The sequence below is a fragment of the Centruroides vittatus genome, unplaced genomic scaffold (genome assembly GCF_030686945.1).
Source record: "Centruroides vittatus isolate TY-2023 unplaced genomic scaffold, ASM3068694v2 scaffold_1431, whole genome shotgun sequence".
NCBI lineage: Eukaryota > Metazoa > Arthropoda > Arachnida > Scorpiones > Buthidae > Centruroides > Centruroides vittatus.
In genome coordinates, this window is record NW_027122678.1 from 734,556 (window position 1) to 747,541 (window position 12,986).

Here is a 12,986-nt window from a genome sequence, read left to right on the forward strand (position 1 = left end):
GGCTCTGCTGTGATAGCAGATTGTGTTCAAATTGCTAAACTTTTACATTAGATGACAGATTCGATTCTCAAAAACTCATGCACATCAAGTAATTCACTATTCATAATAATAATAATTATTTGATGTGATGTGTTCCAACTGAAGAGGGACTTTAAGTTCGAAATGTACATTTTTGAGAAAAAAGAGATATAGAATAAAAGATTTCAGTGCGTCAACCTGTGGTGTAATTGTCCTTTAAATGTAACCAAGTTGTTGTTTTACATATGAAGAAATAAACTTTACGACAAAAAAGCTTTACTATAGAAATATATTAACAACAAGATACTATATAAACAACTGTGTAAAAAAAATAAAATTTTTTACGGGTTAGTTACGATATGAAACAGCATTGATCTCTGTCGGAATTAACACTACTAGAATGATGTTATAATTATTGATAGTTAAATGAAATTGCATTCTGTGACTTTCTCTTTAGGTTGGGTTGCGTTAATGGGATACGGCAACGCAACATATAAGCCATCTGCCAGCAAGACTTTCAATTGAAAACTGACCTCTATTCACGTGAAGAAAACACGGAAAACTCCACAAACTGTTGGTCATATCCGGACGAACCCACCATGTTTCTGTAATTTTAGACACAAGTCTTCTGCGTGACCTAGTATTTGTATTCTCGACATTACCAATTCTCTTAAACAGAAATGGTCATATCCGGATTAGGATTTGGCATGTAAACGTATTATAGGAATTAAAATTCACATGCTCTTTGACATAGAATTTGGTTGATATAACTACAAAGGTTATCTTACATAACCGACTTTACCCGTTTTTACCGGTGCGAGAATTAGGTCATCTCTGTCAAGCTTCTTACACGCAGCGTGATATTCTGTCAATGCTGCTAATACTGCAACATGTCCCGGAGAAATCACATTTTATATTTTTCCGACTGTATTTTAACAGAGGAAAAGGATGAGGATCGATCAAAAACTGCCACACTCGCAAGATTTTTACATTTTACGACTCAAAGGACCTTCAAAAAATGTAAAAAAGAAATGGAATTTGTTTTGTATATATGGTTGATAGTGTGTGTATGTATATGTTACTGTATGCGGTGAGGCACGATTTATTCCCCTAATTTGAAGCTTAATAACTCCTGTGCTTTAGTCAAAAATTTTTAGAATTTTGCAGGATATCAGGGGGAAATGATTATAGAAATTTTCAAGAAAATGGGAGCATTGGTTCGGGAGATAATAAAAAAATAAATGAATTTGTTTGATTGTTGAACAGTATTATCTTCGAAATAGTAAAATGTTTTCATTTTACGAGTAACCGTTCGTATTACTAATTTAATGTACTGTATATCTGAAGACATAAAAGGAATAGTAGCAATAATTACGGATGAAAACAGTAAAGAATGTCCTTTTATTCAAAACCAACTAAGGTCAAAGTTTAAAAAGTATGAGAGTGATGGGCTTCTTCTAAATGGGGTTGTCTTCTGTATAACTATAAAATGTCAATCGGGTTGCATTTTCATCGGCTCTAGTAAAGGCAAAAGAATTCCATGAATATGTGTGCATGTGTGTTTTGGCGTCTATATAGTTAATATCTCAAAACGGGGTGAAGATAAAGAAACGAAATTTGGCAAAATAGTATGTTGTTGCACAAACACTATTAAGTGTGACAAATTTAGACACTTGTCGTATTTCATCCATCTTCATTTAGTTGACTAAATCAAGATGTAAAAAACGCCGAGTGTTTAAATTTGTCACACTTAATAGTGTTTGTGCAACAACGAAATTACAAAACACGGTTTCCGATTATACAAAGATAGTTTGTGTATAAAGGACATTGATGCTATTAAAATTTTGGTAGTTGATGGTCGAAGGGGTGAGGAGATGGAGTGGTGTTGTGTGTCGTAATCTCGAGAGGGGCTGACTAAATAAAGATCTTCTTTATTACTAGCAGATAAACCCGGCGTTGCTCGGGCAAAAATAACGATAGCGAAGATTAAAATTATTACATTATAGCCAATCTTACCCGTTTTTACAGAATGCAAGATTTAAGTTCCCTTGTTACCAGACTAATTAGAGAATTTTTAGATGGGTCTAAAAATATGTTCGATTTCCCGCAAAAACGCGAAAAACCGAATCTGCGCCTGTAAATCTTGAACGTGGCTTTCTCTCAACACTTCCATTGTTAAGAAATACACTTCTCTCATCCCCACGTGATACCATACTAAAACGCAGTTAAAAATAAAAAATTGCATCGAAAATACAGTAGTATAATAGAAGCCGAGTTATTCACAGTAAGCCTTAATCCTCTCCTCTCCCCGCGGGGGTATTTCGTGTAACATCTATATAATAGTAAATATATAAAATCATGCGCGTATTCGAATTCAACGTTGTGTCAAAATTTCAAAGCAAGCAGTGAAGAACTTTCGGAGATTTAAGATTTTGAACAAACGAACATTTACATTTTTATTTATATAGATTAGCATATAAAATATTCTATAAAACTTATATCTACCCCCAGAATTAAGCTTTATATCATTCGATAATAATTAAATACTGTATATAAAAATTTTTTGACAACAAAATCTCATAACGATGGCACCACACACAATTTTATTAATTGTATTAATAATATAAAAGTTATTTTTAAATAGAACTACTGTTATCATAACTAAGAAATAGCTCAGCAGAAAATTATTTATGTATATATGTTGCAGTCAAAACCAGTTTTTAGTTAGGACGCGTTTTAACTAGTTGAAACTAGTTTATACTGGATGTCTTTGTTATAACTAGAATTTACTGCTAGTCAAAAATGAATTTGAGTTAAAACTAGTTTTAACTAGACAAAACGGGTTTTAACAAAGACATCTAGTATAAACTAGTTTCAACTAGTTAAAACGCGTTCTAACTAAAAACGGGTTTTGACTGCAACATAGGCCTATATAAATAAGACAGATAAGTTTTTCATTTGTGTACATTTATGGCGCAGATATTCTCTCCCTAAATGCAAAGATTTATCTATTCTTTTGATGACATGTGAATTATGTTAAAATGTTCATAACATATCTTGCAACTTTTAAATGTTTTAAATAATGGATATTAAAATATAAAGCGATATTAATCTCTTGAACTTCTGATTACAAAGCATTAAGCTAATGGATCCATTTAAATTTCCTGAACTATTTCAACATAGAATTACCGATGGGGAATAAAATCGGACAGGCCTATAATAGACGTATTTTTTATGGTTATTGCTCGTAATTCTGTAACATCAGATTTGTTTTGCCATTAATAGTTTTAATGCAGCATCGTTAATGTATTTGCTATGATGAGCAATTTAAATTTCTGAAAATATGGATAGGATCATAATGAAATTCCTAAAAAAATATTCACGAAAGAAATTTTTTACCACACCAATAAATTATAAATCAAATATGAACGTCAATGAGTAGTAAAATATTGTTGAACAAATCTGAATAAAGTTCTTTTATTGGGCTGCAATTTGAGAAAATTGTAGAACTATAAAGCTTCCTCTAAATTTCCATTGTGGTTCGTCTGGTGTCTGTCTTTGTGTATTATAAACGACTCAACTGACCAGATAATATGATACGAATAACTCTTTATTAACACAACTAAAACACTTCTACATCCGGCTGGTTATCTCGAGCGACTGTCGCTCCGTTTGTTTTTTTCTCCTCCCCTTTTCGTTCTGCCACCTCAGCACCTACACGATTACATTTCGTTTATTTAAATCGTCAACAATATATTACATTACGTTTAATGTTTATTCAAATCATCAGCATATATTACACTTTGTTTAATATCGAGGACGGTGTTATTTACAAGAAAGTCGAGACCAGATATGGAAAGCTTAAGGCAAGAAACCTCAATTAATTATAGGAACTTCTGGTTTTAATCGGAAGTTACGTGATTTCAATTCAGAAATTTTAATAAAACGGGCTGTTCCTATTGTGGATATAAATTAACCGAAGTGATAATGATGAAAAAATAAAGATCCAAGTATGATTTGAAAGTAAATACTGCAGTAAAGCAAAGCGATACAAGTATATAGCGACACAACTATTTATGTTAATAAGTAATGACTCCAACTCTTATTTTCGAATAGGTAAGCTAAGTTATTTAAAACTGTTTTTCCAATATTTCATCTGAATAATTTATACGAATATTAAATATTTAAATAAAATGGCTCTCATACTAAATTTTCATTTATTCTCTAGTTCATATCATGAGAAGGAAAGAATACAACCAAGTATACAAAATGCCATGTAGTATTGTACATGTCATTTTGATTATATGGCATTGCACATAGGCATTCAGCATACCGCTTTGAGAAACCCGATGTCGAAGGAGAAATTAATGGGAAGATTGTCTTGGATATGACGATTGTTCGACAGGCTGATAATGGAGGCGGTCGAATGACAGACACGCGGTCTCCCCACTATCAGCCTGCCGAACCATCGAAAAGTATAATTAAAATAAACTCCTAAAGCCTTCAGGAAGCAAGACACAAAAATTGAAAGGAAAAAGCAAAGGAGTTATATTTAATTTACATAATGAATATATTACTCTGAAAAGTTGATATTCCTTATATAATTTAATTGCATGATACTTAACTTGGTATGACGAATAATTTGTTACGAATTACGTATCGATCTTAATCATTTTTCTGGAATCGAAATTGTTCTCGCAGCGAATACATTATCGTTAATGCATTAAAATGATTACTAGCAACGCCAATTTGCTGTTATTAATGTTTAAGCAATAACTAGGAATAAATAATTCGATAAAAGGCATACTTATTACATTTTGTTTCAATCGATAAATCAATATTTATATCGTTCCAACAACATAAGTGCATCCATTAAATAAATGCTTTTGTAAGCAGTATTTATAAGATATAAATGGCTTTATAATGCAACATCCATTAGCTTTAAACATAAAACACAAAAACAAAACGTTAATTTGAACATTTCCTTACAACTCAATGAAGTAGACAGGGCTTCGCATCTCACAACACTATAAATCTATACACATGGAGAACTTATACTTTATTCAAAAGATTTTTCTTATAATTGGAATTAGTTACGTCGAAGAAAAGAATATAAAGAAACTAACATTCGTATCTAAGTTGTACGCATTCTACCAGTACATTGTCGAAATTTTTCTTCTTTTAAGTCTCGTATTGTATTCTTTATCCATATTTGGCATTGATATTATTTGTAAGGAAGTCGTAACATTATTAACAAATTCAACTATCTTGTTTGGCTCAACTTTTATTACGATAATTGCATTTTGTAGTTATCTTTTCATTTTTTTTCGAAGAAACAATTTTCCGGATCCGAATGAATATTTTTATACTGTCGATTATAGTATCGCTGGAAAAATACTTCTTCTGTCTATGCTCACATTTGTAACATGGTTAGCTTTTATTATAATTGAAATATTGTATACAGATTTTTATCTTTATCTTTGTTTCACAAATGGCTCTTTATTCGAAATTCTTTTCTGTCATATTAATCTATCTCTTCTACTTATATACGAAAATAGTGTTCTTTTCAGCTTTATATTATTTATGATAACGGTATTCTTTCTGTTACACCATTCATTTGAGTGTTTGAACTATTTATTCATTGAGATCGTTGGAAAATTAAACGGAAATGCTTGTCAATTCGAAAAAGTCATTCAGAAACATTTTCATTTATGGTTTTTCATTCAGAAAATAAATGTAACTGGAGAGATTTTTTTCCCCATAATCTATGGCTTTTATATTTATTACACTTGTTTTTCTTTATCCATTGCAATCATGTTTGAGTTAGATCCAGCTTTGAAATTATTCTGGGTATTCCTTTCCATTACATGGTTATTTACAGGTTTATTACTAATTTATGGACTATCCAGAATTACAGCAGCAGTTAGTTAATATTTATTATTTTATATAATATTCACATTTAATGTTATTCATTAATAAAATGACTTTTTCTTGTTGCAGGTTTATGGGAATTACTGTGATTGTAATATCCTTTCTGTTGTTAAGTTTCCTATTATATACAAATTAAAGGTAAATTTATTTTATTTTTTGTAACAGTAGACTTCACGTTCAAGTCTCTTTTTCTGTTATAGATCTTGAACTTCATGAAGAGATTTGCAAGATTTCCGATTGGTCTGAATGTCGGAGGATTCTTTTACATCAAAAAAACATTCCTAATAAGAGTAAGTTTTTAATTTAAAACATGTAATTAGTTTCTAACAGCAATTCCCCCGTTAAATTTACAAATTCGATTTTAAAAATACTTTTGTTCTTTGATCTTACTTTGTTCTTACTTTGATCTTTTGTTAAATTAACATTTTTTCTTTTACTGTTTTTTAAAATTCTTAATGGTTTATTGAAAGGAAGTTACAATTATATTAAATATAATATAATTCTACTCCAAGTCATTATCACTTGTAAAGTACGTATCATTGTATTTTATTTTCCATCGTGATTAAATCAATATTATTCTACGCATTCTGGCGATATTTTGCAAACGAAATGCAACGTAATTTGGTTTTATAAAATTTTATAGTCACGTGTAAGATATTTTCACTTAAAAAAGTATCCGAGCTCACTACTATTGCACTTTAACTCTTTCGGTTTGATCAGTGTGTCTAAGTTGTGATTTATCCGAGATATGTTACAATTTCAGGAAGTGTGACAAAGAGCATTAATCATCACTTAAGAGTCAAAACAGACGGTTAATTACTTCGTATAGTAAGCTAGATTTCAGGTGTTGCATCATCACAGTGAGGATCTGATTCAGTATTATACTGTGAATCGCTAAGGTCTCCAAGTAGCGTGAAAATTTCGCGCTAATAATAATGAGTTTGTGTTTGTAGTGTCAAAGTGCAATGATGGTGAGTTTTGATATAACCTTTCTTTAGGAAAATATCTTCCAGATATCCTGTTACCTTATCAAATCTGATTATATTTAAGTTGCTAAATATCTCAGTGTACAGTGTTAAACATAGGTTCATTACAATCATACATACATAAAAAAATCTATCTATTTTACATCTAGCAGATGATTTTACATTATCTAGCCAACAAATTACCATGTAAATTATCAGTTTTACGTCATAACAATCCATATTTGAATTCAACTCGGGTATTATTATCTTGCACGAGTAATTTCGATTGGAATCTCCATTCTTCGTTTTATTGTAATTTTTGGCTATTCATTACAGATAAAACCAATTTCGACAAATTTAACGAAATGTTACTATTTGATTCTTTGAGTAGATTAGCTAATTGTATATTTGCGTAATTTCATATTTACTCACATACTTCTAGTACAACAAAGTTAGGTGATGTTTCTCAGAGTGCATACATTCATCACCATTACAGAGTATTTTTTTGTTTAAATATGATAATTTTATTAAAAGCGTCTTTAATTTTTATTATATTACCATAATCACAATTGAATGTTCCAACAATTCAACAAAGTTAATGATTTCTTGGGTGTATTTCCAAACTTATTGATAAAAAAAATACTTATATTTGGAATTATGCCCCATAATATTTCATTGTAACCCGGGCGACAACTCAACAAATAAATAAAGATAATAATAATGAATATAAATATTAAATACAACCCAAGTACTAGAAGATAAGCCCGGCGTTGCTCGGGCAAAAATAACGGTAGCGAAGATTAAGGTTATTACATTATAGCCAATCTTACACGTTTTCACAGAATGCAAGAATTAGGTCCCCCTGTTTTCAGACAAAATATAGAATTTTTTGATAGGTCTAAAATTATGTTCGATTTCTCGTAAAAACGCAAAATCCGCATCTGCGCCTGTAAATCTTGAACGTCGCTTTCTCTTAACACTTCCGTTGTTACTTAATACTTCCATTGTTAAGGAATACACTTCTTTCGTCCCCACGTTGTACCCTACTAAAACGCAATCAAAAACGCAAAACAACAGCATCTAAAATAGTATAATAGAAGCCGAGTTGTTCACGGCAATCTCTAACCTATTCCCCCATGGGGGGAATTTTAAAAAATCCCTTCTTAATGTGGCATACCCTACAAACACTACTAAATTCATGTTAAAAATAAAAATAATAATATACTGAATTTATTGTTAATTTAAATAATAGCTAGAGACGCCCCAAGTGGCCATTCTAGGCATTCAGTTACAGATTACAGATATACAAACACGCGATCAATCGCTTATATTATTAGATGTAACAATAATACTGTAAGTGAAAATGAAGTTAAGGAATTTCTAATTTTTATTTAAGGCAGGTTCGTAATTATCAGATTGGAAAAAAAAAGAAAAGAAGACGACTCTATATCGTTTCAGTACTCGAAATGTGCATTTATCGTTTATTTATTTATTTATTTATTTTTATTTTTTGGTTTTTGAGAGTGTGAAGAACGTTTACTTTTTTACTGCTTCAAAACCTACAAAATTCGTTTTTTTCATTAATCAAGAAGATTGACAAGACGGCCAGACAGCTGAAGTCATCTAGTCGACCTAAAGCCGTGATGGACCTTGGACATTCGAAAAATTTTAGAAACTTTTCATGGGTCCGAAATCACATGTTCAAGCAGTGAGCATAGATGAAACCACGATGGGTATGGTTAAAAGTCCCTCTTCGGGCTCAAAATTTTTTTCTTTGTGAGCGCTACGTAGGACTTTTAACCGTACCAAATGGGTTCGGCTATTCTCACTGCGCGAATAACAAATAAAAATAATTTTTAAGCAATATCATAATTTTAAATTTTAAGTTGTAAACTTATTGTAATATATATCATCTTTACTTCTATTTTCAGGCAATCAGTGCACTGTACTCACTTCTGTCTTCTCTTATTGAACTAGAAAAGACGACAAATAATAAATGCAGTAAAATTCCAAGTAAAGATCTAAATGTTTCTAAATTTTACTCCAATCGAACATTCTAATATTTTGAAGCAAATGATTTTTTTTGTGCTTGAAACTTAAGAATGAAAGAGTAAAAATTTAAAGAATTATTTAAGAATGAACATTCTTACGTTCAACATAGAAAATATTTGAATTCGACATTTTCAATTAAAAACATCAGCAACGAGTTGTATAAATTCTCCGGGCGAATAATATTTACGTTTAAGAAACACTAAGACATTTTAGCGTAAAATCAAAATTGATTCCATATGTCACGAAATATTATTAAAAATGACTTTCATATTAGTAATTATAATAAAAAGGCAACTGGCTTAATTTTCATAGTAACAATGACATTTTATTTAAAAAAATAAAAATTTTAATAACGGGAGCAAAGTTTTTATTTAGTCCGAATTTCACTCGTGATGCGATACGTGGTTCTATCTATTCACAAACTCAAAGAACACTGCTCAATTAACCAGGCGGAGAGCCTGGCCATTCTCAGGACTCTCTATTACATAAAAGACAACCCAAGACTTCACAATAAGACAATCAATATATTCAGTGACAGCAAAACGGCACTTGCTCAATTCAAACAAGACTGTCTATTGTTCAAGAAACCATCAATCTTTTGGAAACACTCCAAAGAAAAAGAGCGACAATTTACTTTAACTGGGTTAAAGGCCATTCACAAGTTAGTGGAAATGAGCGGGCAGACCTGTTGGCAAAATGGGCCGCGAGGTTGGACATGCCCATCTCACTAAGCACTCTTCCAACAAGCCTTATTAAGTCCAAGTTAAACAACATCATAATACCACTGTGGCAACGCCGGTGGAAATTAGGGGATACGGGCCGACACGCCTTCGAGTTTCTACCGAGTGTTATGGACAGACAAACTAAGAACTTCTACCAGTCAAACTTCGCCACCTCACAATTCATAATGGGCCATGGAAACTTTCGAGCATACCTGAAACGGTTTCTAAATAAAGAGGATGCAAAATGCCTCTGCTCCATGGATGAGGACCAAGATGCAAAGTACATAATTTTCTTGTGTCAAAAATATAATGCAGAAAGAAGGCTTCTGGCAGGCACTCTGGCTGATGTTGGCTTTCATTGGCCTTGCCAGATGAAAGATTTCCTTACCAATCATAGGACTCTCCAGGCTTTCGAAAGCTTCATCAGGGCAACAGACATCTTGAAGTCCACCAGGTAACCGACCCTCCTGGTATCAACTCGGGCTTGGCGTCTGTGAAAGTTTGCTCTGAGACTATGTGTCTCTGGTTGCCCTAATATTGTCGGGCGTTGCGGGGCAGGCTTGACAACGGGCATAAATTGTGGCACTGTTTTTTGCTCTTTGTTTTAAGGTGGTCGGTGTCTTAACCACCCTTGTGTTATGCACCACTGGTCTTGGATCCATGTCATTGTCCCTGGTCCCTTCACGGGAGTATTTGTCGCTCGCGTTTATGTACCCTTCAAGACCATGGAGGTTCTCTCCCCCTTGATATGGGATGTACAGTACATACCCGTTTGTATATATGTGCAGACCCTTTGGCAAAGTAGCCGTTAAGGGCCAGTTCGCCCGGTTTCGGGCTTGTTTTTGTACATACGGTTGTTCTCTTTTGTTCCCTTCCAAGGCTTGGAGGATTTGTCTGTCATTCTCCCAATCGGGTTGTACAGTACAGTACATTCGCGCGTATATGTTTATTGAGCTCCAAGGCAAGTCAGCCGTAATGGAGCTTTTACTGCCTCAAAACGAAGGCAGTTATTCTGTATACCAGTGTATTTTGGCTATTTGTACTTTTTCGTATTTAATAAATGGCACTCGGCAAGCGCTCTGAGATGTCATATTTCACACTTTCCTATCTACCTTTCTATTCTCTTCACTCTTCTCACTTCTACTATAACTCTTGATTTTTCCTTTTCCAAGGCTATACCTTTAGGTGGAGGCCTTCTAATCCTTTAGTAAATGTAAATGTAAATATCTATCTGTTTAGTCCTTTATCACTAGCCATTAAAATTTAACAGCATCAGAGCCACATGTTGACAAGTTTCCATCTGAAATTTCGTTTTTTAAGTTTTATGCTAGTCTAAGATAATAAATTAAATTACCTAACACACGCACGCACGTATTATTTTATTTTTTAGTTTTTTGGGTTCGGGAGTATTAATAGGTATATTTCAGAATAGTTGTGCCATACATCAATACACTGTATTTTAATTATCTCTTTGATCTTTCTCTTTGAAAATGAGCCCATCAGTGTCCGAGTGGATAAAATCACTGAACACTGTGTTTGTGGATTCACGCATAAACAACGGGATGGTCCCATGGAGTTTCCTAGTTTTTTACGTTGGTAACACTAAATAGAATCCTGATTCCCGTAGAAAGTTTTCCCAGGAGAAATCACTCTCGAAATCTCGCCCACCTTTTGCGTTACTGCACGTAAATAAATTAATCGAAGTCTATCAAAATTATTAAAAATTGAGATATTTAAATATGAAGTTTCAAATGTATAAGTTCCTACTATAATGTGCTTTCCAGATTATTTCTGAGTTTGTTTGGTACAGGGGGACTTTAACTTTTATCGTCATCGTAGTTCCACACATCAAATACTTGAATAATACTCTTGTCAATGTAAATTCTTGCAATTTTTGCCATTTGTATTGCTTGTTCGATTAGTTGCCTTAGAATTCCACATCAGGAAGAGACTGTTTTCGAAAAGAAATCGCGGAGTGACTTCGAAATTAGTATAATTTCAAAGTTCTTCGAGGTTTTCGTCCTGATGGAGAACGGAGAGACTGCTTTAAAGAGTACGTTTGCGTGAAATCGCCGCAAGTGAAGCCTCGAGAGTAAGGTTTACAAACCTTTCTGTGTAAAGGTTATGAACGAGTTGAATTCGTGATACTGTAAATGCAACGGTGAAACCTGTTAAATCCTATTAAAGTATACTGTATATATATACATATAATTGTTTCAAGAAGTTTTTAGAATGTTATAAACATTTCTTTCTATTACTGTATTATAAAATAAAATAAAACTTTTTTCTTCTACTTTTCAATAAACATTTGTTCTTTGTGTTATGCTGACGTGTCATATAATATTCGGTACAACAACACAACTATTACAAAACGGACATATGTAACATTTACAATAAACGAGCAATTACCATATTTATTCGCATATATGGTGAGGTTTTTTCATATTTCACTGCATCAAAAACATGGGTTGTCCAATACCCGCGAGCGAAGGATTCTTTGCGTTTGCAATAATTTTTGTGAACCGTGTATTGACATTTTTTTACTGGGTGCTCACTCTTTGTTGTTTAGAAACAAAAGCATTTTATCTGGGTCGTTTGAATCGTTCTTGTGTACTGTCAAGAGTAAAGGTGAATAGTAATAGGAATAGCAAAGCTTTTGAATTGAATTCCAAATTGAAATTCCAAAATCACACGGAAGCCGATATAAGTTTCAATCCATTCCCACGTGAAAACAGATGATTATTCAAAAATTAGAAATACGATATTTATTGTGACATCGTCACAATTCGGGCTACAATTTTTAATCATATTTTTAATTTATATAATTTAAAATACATTCTCTCCATCTCAAATTAGTAGTGGCTTGCTCCTGTACACCATACTTTTCGTTTAACAATAGAGTCGTGCCATCATCTATCTAACACCTTTCAGGGGATGATATTGAATTGATAAAACGTGTCTTCCGATTTGCATCAGAGGTTAATGTATAGTTAAACGGGGCTTCGCTTTGCTATATGGTTTTCACATCTTGTCTTGGCTCTCATATATACAACTCTGTTCTCGAGATTACGGAAAGACAGAGGGAATTTATAGGTCTACAGTTTTTTTCAAATTGCAACCCAAAAACAAAACAAAAACATTAAACTTTTCAAAACTGTCGACAAAAAGCGTTCGCTGAACCATTTTGTCTTTCATGGAGCTCTTTATTGGCCGACATCCTCTTTTTTACATAACGCCTTCTGCCATTTTTTTAAAAAAACAAAACGATTCTGCTACCACTGTGTAACGTAGTCATGTA

General features: G+C 32.7%; 1 protein-coding gene across 1 annotated transcript in view; it reads left to right on the top strand.

Annotated features, from left to right (window-relative positions):
* LOC136986986 (uncharacterized) overlaps positions 1 to 12,986 on the top strand; it is a 461,301-nt gene that overhangs the window by 156,485 nt on the left and 291,830 nt on the right. The window contains exon 3 of the mRNA XM_067284619.1: positions 6,150 to 6,239. Coding sequence (XP_067140720.1) covers positions 6,162 to 6,239 — 78 coding nt within the window. The 5' untranslated portion in view covers positions 6,150 to 6,161. The remainder of the gene's footprint in view (positions 1 to 6,149; positions 6,240 to 12,986) is intronic.